This window comes from Hevea brasiliensis, chromosome 1 (assembly GCF_030052815.1).
Source record: "Hevea brasiliensis isolate MT/VB/25A 57/8 chromosome 1, ASM3005281v1, whole genome shotgun sequence".
In the NCBI taxonomy this organism is placed as follows: Eukaryota; Viridiplantae; Streptophyta; class Magnoliopsida; order Malpighiales; family Euphorbiaceae; genus Hevea; species Hevea brasiliensis.
Genome location: NC_079493.1, coordinates 127,200,690 through 127,219,195, shown reverse-complemented (window position 1 = coordinate 127,219,195; position 18,506 = coordinate 127,200,690). Strand labels below are relative to the sequence as shown.

At 34.3% G+C, this 18,506-nt stretch overlaps 2 protein-coding genes across 2 annotated transcripts; both read left to right on the top strand.

The window, feature by feature from the left end:
• The first annotated feature begins 592 nt into the window (after positions 1-592).
• LOC131169432 (uncharacterized) lies at positions 593-4,522 on the top strand. Its single transcript, XM_058128662.1, has 2 exons — positions 593-2,420; positions 3,030-4,522. Exons 1-2 carry the CDS (start codon positions 734-736, stop codon positions 4,520-4,522), a joined length of 3,180 nt encoding a protein of 1,059 aa, XP_057984645.1. The 5' UTR covers positions 593-733.
• Positions 4,523-14,478: 9,956 nt separating this feature from the next.
• Positions 14,479-17,331, top strand: LOC131169426 (probable disease resistance protein At5g63020). The gene is made up of 2 exons (XM_058128653.1): positions 14,479-17,186; positions 17,325-17,331. Exons 1-2 carry the CDS (start codon positions 14,479-14,481, stop codon positions 17,329-17,331), a joined length of 2,715 nt encoding a protein of 904 aa, XP_057984636.1.
• The last annotated feature ends 1,175 nt before the right edge of the window (positions 17,332-18,506 follow it).

Genomic DNA, 18,506 nt, shown 5'->3' with positions numbered 1-18,506 from the left:
ATTATTTCTGAAGTGTTGTATGTTCCTGAAATTGATCAGAATTTGTTGAGTGTGGGGCAATTACTGGAAAAAGGGTTCAAGCTTTTGTTTGAAGATAAAATGTGTCTAATTTTTGATCCAAGTGGTCAAGAACTTTTCAGAATTAAGATGCAGCAGAGAAGTTTTTCTTTGAATCCTTTGGAAGAGGAGCAAATGGCATTTTCGTGTCAGCTTACTATTTCAGATGTTTGGCATAAACGGTTGGGGCACTTTCATCATCAAGCCTTGCTGTTCATGCAACGAAATGATCTTGTTCGAGGTCTGCCGAATCTGGAGAAACATTTTACAAGCTGCAAGACGTGTATGCTTGGAAAGCAAATTCGATTTCCATTCAGAACATCCACATGGAGAGCTACCAAGAGGCTACAGCTAATTCATACTGATTTATGTGGCCCCCAATCAACTCCTTCACTGAATGGCAGCAGTATTACATAGTTTTATTGATGATTTCACAAGGATGTCTGGATATACTTTATGAAGTTTAAATCGGAGGTTCTGGAATTTTTATGAAGTTTAAAACCGGATTGAAAATCAAAGCAGTTGCAGGATTCAGGTCATTAGATCAGATAATGGCACTGAATACACTTCAGAGAAATTCAATTTATTTTGCGAAAAAGCTGGAATTGAGCACCAGCTTACGGTTCCTTATTCTCCACAACAAAATGGAGTCAGCGAAAGGAAGAACAGAACTATTATGGAGATGGCTCGGTGTCTGTTACATGAGAAGAATCTTCAAAAAAGGTTTTGGGCAGAAGCAGCAAATACTGCTGTTTTTTTGCTGAACAGGCTGCCTACAAGAGCAGTGGGAAAGAAGACTCCATTTGAGGCTTGGTATGGCGTTAAACCTCAATTAAACAACCTTAAAATTTTTGGTTGTTTGTGTTTTTCACATGTTCCACAGGTCAAGAGAGACAAACTTGATGAGAAAGCTGAACAAGGAATTTTTGTTGGCTATAGTTCAGTTTCTAAAGCCTACAGAATTTTCCACCCTCACACAGGGAAGGTTATAACTAGTAGAGATGTTCAATTTCTTGAACACGAACAGTGGGACTGTAATGAGGAGTCTCAAACTGGAGAGCAAATTACACCTCTTGTTCCTGATGAATTAATTGATGATGAACCTGTAAGGGGAACGAGAACACTTTCAGATGTTTATCAAAGGTGTAATGTTGCGGTGTTGGAACCAGCAGGTTATGAAGAAGCAAAATCTGATCAAAAGTGGATAGAAGCGATGAAGGAGGAGCTGGCCATGATTGAAAAAAACCAGACCTGGGAGCTAGTAGAAAGGCCGCTTGACAGGAAAGTAATTGGGGTGAAATGGGTTTTCAGAACAAAGCTCAATCCGAACGGCTCTGTGAATAAATACAAAGCGAGATTAGTAGTGAAAGGCTACGCACAAGTTTGGGGAGTAGACTTCTCTGAAACATTTGCTCCGGTGGCACGGTTGGACACCATCCGAATGCTATTAGCATTGGCAGCACAACAAGGTTGGAAGATTTTTCAACTAGATGTGAAATCGGCTTTTTTAAATGGCTCATTGCAGGAAAAAATTTATGTTGAGCAGCCAGAAGGTTTCAGTGTGCCAGGACATGAAGAGAAGGTCTGCCTTTTAAAGAAAGCTCTTTATGGGCTAAAACAAGCCCCAAGAGCTTGGTACAGCAGAATAGATGATCATTTGCTGAAACTAGGCTTTGAAAAAAGCCTAAGTGAATCAAATCTGTATGTTAAGAAAACAGATTCTGACATTATAATCATCTCTCTCTATGTAGATGATTTGCTTGTCACAGGAAATAATGTTGTACAGATTGAAGTATTCAAGAAGGAGGTGATGAAGGTCTTTGACATGACAGACCTTGGTGAGATGAATTACTTTCTTGGATTGGAGATCAAGCAAGGTCAGAATGAAGTTTTTATATGTCAGAAGAAGTATTTGAAGGAAATTCTGAAAAGGTTCAGAATGGATGAGTGCAAGAGTGTAAACACTCCAATGAATCAAAAGGAGAAGTTACAGAAAGAAGATGGAGCTGAAAGAGTTGATGAAGGAGTATTTAGAAGCCTAATTGGATGCTTAATGTATCTTACAGCAACAAGACCTGACATCTTGTATGCTGTAAGTGTTTTGTCCAGGTTTCTAAATTGTGCTAGTAAATTGCACATGATGGCAGCCAAACGTGTGATTAGGTATCTCAAAGGGACTCAAACCTTTGGTATCAAGTTCAGCAAAAGTCAGAATTTCAAACTCCATGGGTATTCGGCGGTGATTGGGCAGGTCCATTGGCGATATGAAAAGCACCTCTGGTTTTGTTTCACTTTTGGGTCGAGTGTTTTTCATGGTGCTCAAAGAAACAAGAAATGGTGGCTCGATCGGCGGAGCGGAATTTGTAGCGACAGAATACTTTGCTAATCAAGCTTTATGGCTAAGGAAAATTATGGTTGATTTGCAACTAAAGCAAGATGAAAGCACCGTGATATTTGTGGATAATCAAGTCTGCCATAGCCATATCTCAAAATCCGATTATTTCATGGCAGGACTAAGCATTTTAATATCAAGTTTTATTACTTGAGGAAGTCCGAAAAAGCGGTGATGTGGTGTTAGTGTCGCAAAACAGAAAATCAGATTGCAGATATATTTACAAAGTCACTTCATGTTAGCAGATTTGAGCTTCTCAGGGAAAAATTAGGAATATGCAGTTCCTGATTCAGGAGGAGAATGTTGTTAATTGAATCAAGGATCTGTTTGTTATTTGTGTGTTGGTTCTGGTCTTTGGTCTTTTGTATGTCCTGGTCTTTAGCTGATTTTTAGCTAGTTAGTTTATATTTTATTGAAGTTGTTAGTGGCAGTAGTTGTGGTCACTATTTTTTAGCTATGCTATTTTTAGCTTTGCTGTAACTCTATATATTCAGCATTTTGAAGTTCAATAAAAATGACTTCTGCAATTAATCATTTCTAACAAATTTTGATGTTGTGATTTCGGCTGTGGTTTCTAAAGATTTGAAACCTGAGAAGATTCAAGGGCAGATTTGGAAAAGAATTGGCTTTTTGGATAAGAAATGGAAAAAGAAAAGCCTCCGTGAGAAAGCGGAAGACATATTTCATGTACTGAGTAGAAAGAAATTTGTATTATTATTAGATGACATATGGCTGCGAGTTGACCTTGAAGAGATTGTGGTTCCTCTACCTACTAGACAAAACAGATGCAAGATAGTATTCACAACACGCTCTTGCAGAGTAGGCGGGCAAATGGAAGCTGAAAAGATGATAAAAGTAGAACCTTTGGCTTGGAAAGAAGCTTGGGCGTTGTTTCAGAAGAAGGTTGGGGATATTGATTTTGATATTGTTCCTCTGGCTCAAGATGTTGCTAAAGAGTGTAGTGGGTTGCCAATCGCACTCATTACCATTGGCAGAGCAATGGCCAGTAAAATTACAAAGGAAGAATGGGAGCATGCTCTTGAGGTACTTAGAAGCCCTGCCTCAAGCTTACCAGGCATGGAGGATGAGGTAATTCAAGACATGGAGGTTGAGGTATTTGTAAGATTGAAGTTTAGTTATGACGGTTTGCTTAGTGATAAAGTTAAATTTTGTTTCTTATATTGTTCCTTATTTCCGGAAGACTTTGAAATTGAGAAAGATGACTTGGTACATTATTGGATTTATGAGAATTTTTGTGCTCGCAATGAGGCATATTCTATAATTGGCACTCTCATTGGGGCATGTTTATTGGAAGAGAAAGGCCGACATGTGAAAATGCATGATGTGATTCGTGATATGGCTTTGTTGATAGCATGTAAATATGAAAAAGAAAAACATAAGTTTTTTGTGGAAGCGGGTGCCCAATTAACTCGAGTACCAGAGGTTGGAAAATGGGAAGTATCAAAGCGGATGTCCTTGATGGCAAACTCCTTCGAGAGAATCCGTGAAGTTCCTAGATGTCCTAATCTTTTGACTTTATTTCTCAGCAATAATCGTAATTTGAGTGAGATCAGTGATGGTTTCTTTCAGTTTATGGGTACACTAACCGTTTTAGACCTATCAAGTACTAATATCAAAAAATTGCCGGTAGGAATGTCAAAATTGAACTCATTGCAATATCTTAATCTGTCATGGACGTTGATAAGTCAATTGCCAATTGAGTTGAAAATGTTGGTAAATCTGAAATATCTGAACTTGGTGGGTAATTTCGAGCTAAATATGATTCCAAGGGGAGTCATATCCAGTTTATCATCATTGCAAGTTTTGAAAATGTACAACGTTGGTTTTATTTGGGTCGAAAAATTGGAAGATAATATATTGAGGGAAGAGAACATGCTAATAGAGGAGCTACAATGTTTGGAACACTTGAATGAATTGAGCAGTACAATAAGAAGTGTCTCAGATCTCCAGAGTTATGTCAACGCCCACACATTACTCAACTGTACTCGAGCTCTATGGCTTAATTTGTTTCCAAGTCCACAATCTCTCAACATTGGTGGTTGGCAAATATGAAGAATCTAGAAGAGATGGTTATAATTGGTGGAAGTAATTCAGAAGAGTTGGGAGTCAATGTTGTAATGGAAGAGATAGAAGCACATGATGCAGGTGGAGGTCTAGGCAACTCAATGATCTCAAGGAAGACATACTTTAATAGCCTTCATACATTGACTTTAGGGGGAAGCCTCAGATTGAGGGATCTGACATGGGTTATTCTAGCTCCAAATTTGACGTGTTTGAATGTGCAAGTGAACGAGCATATAGAAGAGATAATAAGTGTTAAAAAGTTAGATGATGTTCAAGTTGGGGATGAAAATTTTAACCCATTTTTTAAACTCCAAGTGCTCAGGTTGCTTTTTTTACCACAACTGAAAAGCATATATCCCAATGCCTTGTCCTTTCCCTCTCTAGAAAAAATCGAAGTAAATGAATGCCCACAGCTTAAGAAGCTGCCATTAAACTCGAGCAGCGCAAATGGAGGCAAAGTTGAGATTAAAGCAGAGGAACAATGGTGGAAAGATGTTGAATGGGAGGATGATTCTACTAAAACAACCTTTCTACCGTGCTTTGTGCATGCTCGCTACCATTGGTAATTGGTTTTCATTTTCAACTTTGTATTATTTCGTATTGACATATTTTGATCATATTATATCTTGCATCAAACGCTTAAAGGCTTTCAAAATTATTGTTGAATGTGATTTCTAATGCAATTTTTTTTTTTTGGCAGGGGATGAGCTGGCAAACTATGGAATGGTGCTGTGAGAGCAAATGCTGCATTTGGCTTTGGATGCTGTGTTGGTGGATGTGTTACAGCCAAATGGAGTGATTTTGGTACTCAAGTATCAGGACTGCAATTCTTGCGCATTTTCTGTTACTGCATGCGTAGCTTTTTTGCTTTGATTTTATTTTGAGATGTTTTCTTCGAGTTTGTGCCCAGTCAATGCCTTCTACCTAAAATTAAAGTTGAGTTTGCTTAGTATAAGCTCATTTTATGTTTGGTCTGAATTTTGCATATCATTTTAGGGATGGGTCCTTAGATACATATATTCCATGTATATTTGTGCTCTTTATTTTTCTATAATCAAAAGCATATTATAACCTTTGCCTCTGGTTTGAGAAATTAACCTTCTTCACTTGAAATCTTGAAAATTTACATACAAATCCACATGATTATATTATATTATATTATATTTTTTAGATGTACTGTTTAAACTTGGGATAGCCTTAGCTCAATCTAAAACTCTAAAATTAATAATCACTAATCTGATAAGTCTAGCTTTTATTTAAATATAAGATTGGATCTCATATTTATATTTTAAAACTATGAGTTTCTGAATTTAATTGTTTGCAAGCATTTTGTGTCTGTATCACTTCATATATGAAAGAATTTTCATTTGTAATTAATATGTAAATATGAATTTTATATATCTAATAATAAATTTATCAATAATTTATTTTATATAATCATACAACCACTAACATTACTGCTTACTATTGATCAAGCTAGCATTTATTTTTAATATCTTGAATAATAATAATAATAATAATTTAGTATGGAATCATTTCAATTCCATCTTTCTATTTCAATCAATAATAGTTCAATTATAATATATAAATAAAAAATTATTAACTCAAAATAAACTAATTTCCTCTAAAAATACATTTTTAATATAAACTAGTTCTTCACAAATAAAAAAAAATCCATAAAAATTCACCAATTAAAAAGAAATTCCTATTTCTATATTTCTCCGCATCAAACGCCTAATATAATATTATATTTTAAAATTCATTAAACTTTAATACAATTTTAAATAAAACTAAAAATCTAAAATTATGCCGATCAATTTTAAAAATTCACAAAAATTAATATACATAACTTACTTGAGAGTGGGTTGATAACTTCATTATGATTTTCTGAACAGGTAATTTTCATTCCATGAGTACGTTAATAATAATGATAACTTGGGGTCCTTGCTCCATATCTTCAATAAATGGACACAGATTCTTTCTAACTGTTGTTGATGACTTTTCACGACATACATGGATTTTCTTGATGAAAGCCAAATCTGAAGTTAGGTCTCTTTTACAATCCTTTGTTCAAATGATTGAAACACAATTCAATGTTAAAGTCAATACCATAAGAAGTGATAATGGTCCTGAATTTCTTATGAATGATTTTTATGCATCCAAAGGTATTCTTCATCAAACTAGCTGTGTAGAAACACCCCAACAGAATGGAATTGTTGAAAAAAAACATCAACATATCCTTAACATAGCTAGAGCTTTAATTTTTCAATCCAAGTTGCCTAAAACTTTTTGGAATTATGCTATTCTTCATTCAGTATTCTTGATAAATAGACTTCCCACTCCACTTCTTTAAGAAAAATCCCCCTTTCAAATTCTTTATAACGAAATCCTTGATTATACCAATTTTAAAGTTTTTGGCTCTCTTTGCTTTGCTTCTACTATCTCTGCTCACAGATCCAAATTGGATCTAAGGGCTCGAAAGTCTGTGTTTTTGAGCTACAAATTTGGTACTAAAGGCTATGTTTTGATGGATATTAATTCTAGGGAAATTTTTATATCTAGACATGTTCAATTTCATGAATATGTTTTTCCATTTTCTCAAACTCAGTCTGTTCAACCATTTTCTCAGGTCAATGATACATCATTTACAGATTATTCCTTTCCTTCTTGTCCTTCTTTTCATGAAAATACTTTTTCCTCTTCATCCTCTTCAATTCCTATTTCCACTGGACAATCCACTAGATAGAGAAGACAACCTATTTATCTTCAAGATTACCATTACAATCTTTCCCAATCAACTACATCAACTCATTCATCTACAGGTATCAAGTATCCTTTTTCATCTGTTCTTTCATATGAACAGTTTTCTGTTAGTATTATGCTCTAGAGCATATCATTTAGTATATATCTTGTACATATTTTATTAATAAAAGGCAATTTTACTTTTCCGTTTACATAATGTATTTATGTGTAATAGAAAAGGTCCATTGATATTTTATTAGAAATTCTATTTTTAAGTTGTTAAGAACATGAGTGACAGTATTTCTAACACAAAGTATCATAAATTGGTTCACAATCGAGGATACTTCACACATGACATGACTTATCCAGAAAGATTATATTCATGTTTGTTCCCAAGGTATTTATATGAGATATAAATAAGATGAAATGGTGAGTCTCATGCCATATAACAAACATGATAGACACTTATACATGATAAGTAGGCTGAACCAGTGACGCATATGACAAGCACATGGAGTTTACTCTTGTCAATGCATTGTCATATATCATATCAGTGCATATAATCTTTAGACCTGAGACAATACGGTTGTCTTGTATATAGGTGGTTTGAGTTTGATACTACTTTCATACTTGTACTGTGTATGGGTATATGGGCATGTGTTGGCTCCTACTAGTTATATATGGATTTAAGTATTGATCAAGATGGAATCTGTTACCCTAAGTAAATATGGATAAAATCCTATATTTATTTAATTGTTCTTGATGTTTCAAGTTCCTGGCCAGGACAGACAGATTTAGTCAGAAAAGTGTTTCTGATAAGAAAATCTAATTAATCAAGAACTGAAATTAAAAGAGAACATAATATTCATAGCAAATGGGGTTTGACATAAACCATGACTCCAGCTCGAATTAGGATTTTGTAACAGAGAGATTCTAGTGCTTGGAAATATATGATTAAAGGTTCATTTAAGGTATTTCTTATTACTGATTGGGTGGCCATGGCACTCTATGCTGGGTGTCAACCATGGTCTATGAGATGCCTAAGATGATTTAGAGAAATCATTTATGATAAGAAAGAGTTCCGATGATATTAAGAGTTAATATCATATCTCATTGCCAATTAGTGATGAGCCTAGTGAGTCACACACATACACAAGTTAATCACCAAGTAAAATGTGATTTAATTGAATAATTGAAGAGTTTAATTGATTAATTAAATAGGTTTGATTTGTAATAAGATTGCAAAGTCCCTAGCATGGTTTAAAACCAAATCTAGGTTATTGGATGTATAGTATAAGTTAAATTTATATTTAAAGTTTTTAAATATGAATTTAATTGTAAGAAATTAATTAATGGAGATTAATTAATTAATTTATATTTGATATAAATTGATTTGAAGAGGAGAAATAATGATTTTGGATTGAGAACTCAAAATTACAACATAAGGGTAATTTGGTCATTTCACATGGTGACATGTGGCACCATGAGATGGTGACACATGGCATCATATAAGTTTGCCATTTGTCTTCCTATCATGCAAGTTGATCAAAGTTAAGATTAAGTCTAGCTTTGACACTTGGCTTAATATAATTAAGTCAATTAAAAATAAAATACAATGTGGTGGTGACATGTAGCATAGGGTTTAAGTGATTACTTGACTTAATTATATAAAGAGAAGTTATAAGAAAAAAAAAAAAATTAGCCACCTCTCCTTTCTCTCTTATGTGTGGCGGCACACCTCTTTCCCTCTCCTCTTCATCTTGTCTTATCAATTCAAAGAGAATTGCTTAAAATCCTTTGAATTAAAATTGATAGAAATTGTTTCTAGTGTCCTATACATACATACTACCTCTCTAAATCAAATAATCTAAATTATAATTGGATGGAAAATGATTGAGAAGCAAATTGGGGCTGCCCATTATTGATCTTGGTGTGGACAAGCTAGAGGGATAACACTTGCGATCCTAGGTGCTTCCTAAAGGTGCAAATCACATCCATAGTGCATCAAAGAGGTTAGTGCTCAAACTCCTCTTTTAAACTAGGGTTTAAATGAATTAATTTGTTAATTCACAATCTTGAATGGCAAACATAGATCCTAACACATATTAAAAGTGTTTTAATATGCAATTGAGCATTAAAATTAGTTAGGCACATAAGAGATGTGGCATGAAGCATGTAACCCTAGAAGAAAATTTTTGAAATTCAATGCTCCAATGAACTAATCAACATGCTTCCGCTCCTTCAATCTCCTTCTCATTCTCATTTTACTCTTAATATAACTTCTCATATTGAACCTAAGACCTATAACCAAGCTGTTAAGAGTGAATACTGGAGAGAGGCAATGGCTAATGAAATTGGTGCTCTTGAGCAAAATAATACATGGTCTCTTGTTGATCTACCTGCTGGGAAAAATCCAATTGGATGCAAATGGGTTTATAGGATAAAATACAAGTCAGATGGCTCTATTGAGAGGTATAAAGCCAGACTTGTGGCTAAAGGATATACTCAAACAGAAGGGCTGGATTATTTTGACACTTTCTCCCCAGTTGCTAAACTCACTACTATCAGATTGTTGCTTGCTTTAGCTTCTATTAACCATTGGCATCTTCAACAGCTAGATGTCAATAATGCATTTCTACATGGGGAGCTTGATGAGGAGGTTTATATGGTTGTCCCTCCTGGTCTCAATTCTTCAAAGTCAAATCAAGTCTGCAAGCTCCGAAAGTCTTTATATGGTCTTAAACAGGCTAGTAGACAATGGTATTCCGAGTTATCTCAAAAGCTGATCAACTGTGGTTATAGTCAATCCAAATCAGACTATTCTCTCTTTGTTAATAAACATGACAGCTCTTTTACTGCCATTTTAGTTTATGTTGATGATGTTATCTTGGCAGGCAATGATATTGATGAAATTAATAGAATCAAGCAGTTTCTTGATGATTCTTTCAAAATCAAGGACTTAGGTGACTTAAAATTTTTCTTGGGATTAGAGATTGCAAGATCTAAAGCAGGAATTTCCATCTGTCAAAGAAAATATGCATTGGAAATTCTCTCTGATACAGGGTACTTGGCTGCCAAACCTGCTACAACACCAATGGATTCTCATCTTAAACTTAGCAATAATTTAGGAGATCCATTACCTGACTCTTCCTCTTATAGGAGATTGGTAGGCAAGTTGCTTTATCTCACTACAACCAGACCTGATATCACTTTTGCCATTCAGCAACTCAGTCAATTTCTTTCTAAACCTACTGAGATACACCTTCAAGCTCTACACAGGGTCTTGAGGTACATTAAAAGTTCTCCTGGTAAAGGCTTGTTCTTTCCTTCTGCTTCAACTATCCATCTCAAAGCCTTTAGTGACTCAGATTGGGCAGGTTGCGTGGATACGAGGAGGTCTGTTGCAGGATTCAGTATTTACCTTGCTAATTCTCTCATCAGTTGGAAATCTAAAAAGCAAACCACTGTCTCTAAATCACCTTCAGAAGTAGAGTATAGAGCTCTTGCAGCTACTACTTGTGAAATTCAGTGGATTGTTTACTTATTGAAAGATCTTCACGTCTCTCATCCTATGCCTGCTAGCATTTACTGTGACAACTAATAAGCTCTTCATATTACAGCTAACCCCACCTTTCATGAAAGAACTAAACACATAGAACTTGATTGTCATATTGTTAGAGAGAAGGTTCTTTCAGGATTGATTCACTTGCTTCTTATGGCCTCTTCTGCTCAATTGGCTGACATCTTCACCAAGGCTCTTGCAGTCTCACCCTTTCAAACATTGGTGCTCAAGCTGGGAATGTTAGATATACATTCTCCAGCTTGCGCGGTGGTGGTGGTGGGGGTCTTACCAGAGAATTAAGATATTAGTTGTATTTATTCTGTTAGCAAACTTTTGTTGACTTTGACTATTGTAACTAGTTTTTCTTTTCTTTCTCGTCCAACTACTCTGATGTATATAAAACCAGTTTACCTAATTCAGTAAAAATCAAGTCATAATTTACACATTCATTCATTTTGTAATACCAGTCTCTCTATCGTGCAACTTGTCTTCTCTGCATTTTCTGTGAGCATGCGCATGCCTTTGTAGTCTAATTGGTTTGATAAAGTTTGTTATCCTTTTGAAAAGACGACCTCCACATGTTCCATCGACAAGCCATTGTTGGATTGAAGAACTCTTATGATTGTGCCAATTTTTTATGTGAGTCAGAGGCAGAGGATGAGCTGAGTGATCGGAAAATAAAGCCATGCTCTCCACGAAGTGTGCATAGACGCTTGGTTAGGTTGGCAATGTATTGTTGATATCCCAACTCAAACTAGCTACCGGATCTTGATCGACAATAAAATTTGGCTTGGCATAATTTCCCAAATTCCATAACAAATTTAAGCCTATGCAAAGCCTAATAAAATGCCTAATTTTATTAAAAAAAGGATAAAATCTAAACAATAATATTAAATATTATAATCATTCTCATGTTCTTCTCTTTCCTTTCCAATCTCTATAAATCAAAAAATTATAGACGGACAATAAAATTCACTAATTTTATTTTTTTTCTCTTATAATTAATATATAAAATAACAATTTTATTCAAAACATATCATAAATTCAAAATTTTACTTATTCAAAGAAAAATTAAGTGATAATTAAAAGTGATTATGCATAAATTCAAGAGATGCATGATTGCCCTTAGAAAAGGATGGCCATGTGGGGGATGCGTAATATTGGGCCCGAGTTGGTGGCAGATAGCTGTTTTTAATTTATGCGATATATTAATTAATTTTTTTAATTATTTATTTATTTATTAAAATAATAAAAAAACTTAACAAAACAAATAAACTAAACTCAAATAAACAGACTTCCTTAACATACTCCTCAGACCTAAAATATCAGATGAAAAAATTTGGTGTTAACATCAGAATTAGAGTATTATATAGAGAACTCGAAGTGTCAAACCATATGTTATAACTAGTATATAATAAAGCAACCCTAATCAAACTATAAGCAGCTAAATTAACTTGTTTCCAAAACCAAGTTATATATATATATATATATATATATATATATATATATATATTCTTAGATGTCTTTATTTTACAATTATATTATATATTTAATTACATTTATTAACACGAAAACATTTGATGTTATGGAATAGAACATCAATTATATAAATGTAATCAATTATATTTAAAGTAACTAATCATCATTACATATAAAAATAGATATAATCATAATTATTATTTTTTTTTCATTTATTATGAACTTATATTACTTGATCAGCATTACTACCACTACTATTGCTACTATCACTATCCCTACCTTGTCGCACCACCACCATCATTTTGTTAGTATCATCGTTATCACTATTATCAGCAATTGACTATCGTTATTACTATTTAGCTATTGCCACCTCTACCACCATTTGACCACTACCACCACTACCACTACCTCACCTTGTCACTGCCAATATCTAACCACCACTGTTGCCAATACAACAACCACTTAGACGCTACTACCACTTAATTACTAATTACTGTAATCGTTATCATTTATTATTAATATTATACATAAACTAAATATTAAAATTAAAATTATCATTATATTGCACTGCTTATATTTTTATTTTATAACTAAATATAGGGATATAGTGACAATTACTTTACTGCACATTACAACTTTTAATGCATTAAATAATTAATCATAATGCATTACATTACAATTTATCAAACATAATCTAAAATCAAATTGAAAAATAAAGACAATTCATCAATGTGAATTGGTTTTTAGATAATACATACTATGGATGCTTTTGATTTGAATCCAACTCGCTGGACACTCCATTAATTTTTTGTAGCTCGATTAATTTTTTGTAATCTCATCTTATTTTTTATATTGTGCAGAGCGAGGGGCGATAAGATTAGATTTTTCTATTCCGAATCTTTGAAACCTACCCCTACTATAATATATTATTATTTTTTATTAAAAATTTATTTTTTTATTTTAATATACTCAAGTACTTAAATATTAAAATTTTACTATTAAGATTATATTGCTGATTTGTATTTCTAACTTATAATTTAATTTTTAATAAATAAATTTTGTTTTTTAATGATAAATTTAAATTAAAAAAAAAAAAAAAGAAAATTGCCACAGAATATTTGTCCGGCCTCACTCCCTGAACAGAAAAGTTTTCATTCCAAGCCCGATCTCGACGAGATGAGAATGGGAAGAGCAATCATCGCCCGATCTCAACGAGATGAGAATGGGAAGAGCAATCATCACCCCGATTTTATCTGTTAGTATTCCAAAGAGGTACAGAGCTATCAACTCCATGCGATCAATTTAAAATTAACTTTTTAATTTGATATTCATGAGTTTCAATTCATCATATGTAATGAAATGATACCTTTAATTCAATTATATAAACTTTGAGTGCCATGTAGGTAGATTACATGGTAGGCATTAAATTAAATAAATTTATGAAACTAATTATTATTTTATTACCCCTGTTTTGCAACTTTTCTTTCCTACAATTTTTTTTTTAATTTTATCAAAAAATTAACTTCATTCAATTCAACCAAAAATAAAAAATATAAGTCTAGAAATCTAACACAAGCATATTCTGAACTATAAATAAATTGATTATTAGCACTCTTAATACACTCAATATTTATTAAAGTTTAAAGAATAAGAAGAAAATTTTTTTTCTTAAAATGCAAAAAAAAAAAATTAAATATTTGGATGATTATTATAATTAGACTCAGGTTAATAATTTATGCTAAAATTAATAAAATTAAAAAATATTGGATAAATTTGATAAAAAAAATAATCTCTCTTCCTGAATAGTTTCCTTAAAGTGAAAAATGTTAGGTGGGAGACGGAAAAATGTTAAAGTGAATATATCATTTTATTTTTATAGTTAATTTTCGCATAAAAAAAATTAAAGACAACATATTAAATTAAATGAATAAAAAAAATTTATTTCCCTTTTTGCCAACTCAATTTTTTATTCTCTCTTCACTTTCCAACAAGAGAGAAAAGTAACTTCATCTCCATCATCTCTCCGCTCTCCATTTCTCTCCTCACACTTTCTTTCCCATCATTTTTTCATACAAAGAGTTCATTTTCAATCCCCTGCATTTCTCTCTATAACTTAGCTTCCGTTTATTCTTTTAAACTTGTGTCAAATTCTTCATAAGCTATGGGTAACGTCTTTTCAATTCAATGCAGTGATGCCTTGATCGGTCGTTGCTGGGATTGCGTTGCTGGACAAGCTCTTTATGTATGTCAGCTTGAAGACAATCTTCAAGAACTTAGGACTGCAAGAGATAAATTAAGTGAGCTGAGCAATGATGTGATGCGGAGGGTCAACAGTGAGGAAACTCCACAAACAAGGCGGCTGGATCAAGTTGGAGGATGGCTTTCAAGGGTAGACGCTACCATTACTGAAGTTGATTCTCTCCTCAACAGAGCTACGCGAGAAAGACAGAAATTGTGTCTCGCAGGCTGTTGCTCCAAGAACTGTAAGTCCACCTACATGTTTGGGAAAAGCGTTTCCAGAAGCCTCAAACATGTGGTTCGTTTGATGAGCGAAGGAGATTTTAAGGAAGTGGTTGAGAGGACACTTCCAGAACCAGTGGTAGTAGGAAATGTTAATCCAACATTGGGCACTGAAACTACCTTAGACGAGGCATGGAGCTACATCACGGGAGATGAGGTGAGAATTGTTGGCATATACGGTATGGGGGGAGTCGGTAAAACTACTCTTCTTACTAAAATCAACAACAGATTTGCCACTATATCTAATAATTTTGATGTTGTGATTTCGGCTGTGGTTTCTAAAGATTTGAAACCTGAGAAGATTCAAGAGCAGATTTGGAAAAGAATTGGCTTTTTGGATGAGAAATGGGAAAAGAAAAGCCTCCGTGAGAAAGCAGATGACATATTTCATGTACTGAGTAGAAAGAAAGTATTATTGTTAGATGACATACGGCGGCGAGTTGACCTTGTAGAGATTGGGGTTCCTCTGCCTGCAAGAGAAAACAGATGCAAGATAGTATTCACAACACGCTCTTACGGAGTAGTCGGGCTAATGGAAGCTGAAAAGATGATAAAAGTAGAACCTTTGGCTTGGGAAGAAGCTTGGGCGTTGTTTCAGAAGAAGGTTGGGGATATTGATTTTGATATTGTTCCTCTGGCTCAAGATGTTGCTAAAGAGTGTAGTGGGTTGCCAATCGCACTCATTACCATTGGTAGAGCCATGGCCAGTAAAATTACGAAGGAAGAATGGAAGCGTGCTCTTAAGGTACTAAGAAGTTCTGCCTCAAGCTTACCAGGCATGGAGGATGAGGTATTTCAAGATATGGAGGTTGAGGTATTTGTACGATTGAAATTTAGTTATGATAGTCTGAGTAGTGATAAAGTTAAATCTTATTTCTTATATTGTTCCTTATTTCCGGAAGACTTTGAAATTCACAAAGGTAGATTGGTAGATTATTGGATTTGTGAGAATTTTGGTGATCGCAATGAGTCATATTCTATAATCTGTTCACTTGTTGGGGCATGTTTATTGGAAGAGCAAGGCGAACATGTGAAAATGCATGATGTGATTCGTGACATGGCTCTGTGGATAGCATGTAAATATGAAAAAGAAAAGCACAAGTTTTTTGTGGAAGTGGGTGCCCAATTAACTCAAGTATCAGAGGTTGGAACATGGGAAGGATCAAAACGGATGTCCCTGATGGCGAACTCCTTTGAAAGAATCCATGAAGTTCCTAGATGTCCTGATCTCTTGACTTTATTTCTCAACGATAATCGTCTTTTAAGGGAGATCGGTGATGGTTTCTTTCAATTTATGGATATACTAAATGTTCTGGACCTCTCAGGCAATTGTATAAGGGAATTGCCGATGGGAATATCAAAATTGAACTCATTGCAATATCTTAATCTGTCAAGGACGCTGATAAAGCAATTGCCAGTTGAGTTGAAAATGTTGGTAAATCTGAAATATCTGAACTTGGAAAATAACATCGATCTAGATATAATTCTAAGGGGAGTCATATCCAATTTATCATCATTGCAAGTTTTGAAAATGTACAGCGTTGGTTCTATTTGTGTCGGAAAATTGGAAGATAATATATTGTGGGAAGAGAACATGCTAATAGAGGAGCTACAATGTTTGGAACACTTGAATGAATTGAGCAGTACAATAAGAAGTGTCTCAGGTCTCCAGAGTTATGTCAACGCCCACACATTACTCAACTGTACTCGAGCTCTATTTCTTAATTTGTTTCGAAGTCCACAATCTCTCAACATTTGGTGGTTGGCAAATATGAAGAATCTAGAAGATATGGTTATAATTGATGGAAGTATTTCAGTAGAGTTGGGAGTCAATTTTGTAATGGAAGAGATAGAAGCACATGATGCAGGTGGAGGTCTAGGCAACTCAATGATCTCAAGGAAGACATACTTTAATAGCCTTCATACATTGACTTTAGTGCGAGACCTCGGATTGAGGGATCTGACATGGGTTATTCTAGCTCCAAATTTGACGTGTTTCAATGTGCAAGTGAACGGGCATATAGAAGAGATAATAAGTGTTGAAAAGTTAGATGATGTTCAAGTTGGGGATGAAAATTTTAACCCATTTTTTAAACTCCAAGTGCTCAGTTTGGATTATTTACCACAACTGAAAAGCATATATCCCAAAGCCTTGTCCTTTCCCTCTCTAGAAAAAATCGAAGTAAATAAATGCCCACAGCTTAAGAAGCTGCCATTAAACTCGAGCAGCGCAAATGGAGGCAAAGTTGAGATTAGAGCAGAGGAACAATGGTGGAAAGATGTTGAATGGGAGGATGATTCTACTAAAACTACCTTTCTACCGTGCTTTGTGCATTCTCGCTCTCTTTGGTAATTGGTTTTCATTTTCAACTTTGTATTATTTCGTATTCACATATTTTGATCATATTATATCTTGCATCAAACGCTTAAAGGCTTTCAAAATTATTGTTGACTGTGATTTCTAATGCAATTTTTTTTTTTTGGCAGGGAATGAGCTGGCAAACTATGGAATGGTGCTGTGAGAGCAAATGCTGCATTTGGCTTTGGATGCTGTGTTGGTGGATGTGTTACAGCCAAATGGAGTGATTTTGGTACTCAAGTATCAGGACTGCAATTCTTGCGCATTTTCTGTTACTGCATGCGTAGCTTTTTTGCTTTGATTTTATTTTGAGATATTTTCTTCGAGTTTGTGCCCAGTCAATGCCTTCGACCTGAAATTAAAGTTGAGTTTGCTTAGTATAAGCTCATTTTATGTTTGGTCTGAATTTTGCATATCATTTTAGGGATGGGTCCTTAGATACATATATTCCATGTATATTTGTGCTCTTTATTTTTCTATAATCAAAAGCTTATTGTAACCTTTGCCTCTGGTTTGAGAAATTAACCTTCTTCACTTGAAATCTTGAAAATTGTTAGCATAATTACACAAATAATTGTTAGAAGAAAGAATACAAGTAATGAAGAAAAGGATTGTGTATTTGTCTGTGTCTCATTTACAGAGATATTACATCTATTTATACATGAGAATATGAACTAATTTGGACAAGAATAATAATTGCTATAATTATACTACACAAATCTCCTATAATCATCTGATTCTTTGTAATTATGTTACACAAATCTCCTATAATCATCTTGATTCTTTGTAATTATGCTAACACCCCCTCAAACTCAAGGTGGTATACAGTGCCAACTTGAGTTTGCTTAAGAGATCTGGCGGCGGGAGGATGCGTTTTGGTGAATATATCGGTTTGGTGTGAGGAGATAGGAATCAAACATATCGTGCCATGATCAACATGATGAAGTACAATATAACAATCAATTTCAATGTATTTGGTGCGCTCATGAAATACATCATTATGAAATGCGTATGGCACTTCTATTATCGCAATGAAGTATTGTGGCGAGAAGAATGAGTGACACCCAAATCGATTAATAACCACCGTAACCAAAGTAATTCGGATGTAGCATCGGCAAGCACGATATTGATTACGTGCTAGAGCGTGCAACAACGATTTGCTTTTGCTACGCCAAGAGATAAGAGAATTACCCAGAAGAAACAATAACGGTTGTAGAAGCGGCGATGCAGCCGGATCACCCAATCGACATCGAGTAGCGGATAATACTAGGGAGGAGGTAGCGGAAAAGTGCAAACCATGAAAAGAGTGC

Excerpts from the sequence above, each read along its gene's own strand:
- LOC131169432 (XM_058128662.1), top strand. The coding sequence starts at position 734 with ATGGAGATGGCTCGGTGTCTGTTACATGAGAAGAATCTTCAAAAAAGG. Across the intron at positions 2,421-3,029 it reads CGATCGGCGGAGCGGAATTT|ATTTGAAACCTGAGAAGATT; the intron begins GTAGCGACAGAA and ends TGGTTTCTAAAG.
- LOC131169426 (XM_058128653.1), top strand. The coding sequence starts at position 14,479 with ATGGGTAACGTCTTTTCAATTCAATGCAGTGATGCCTTGATCGGTCGT.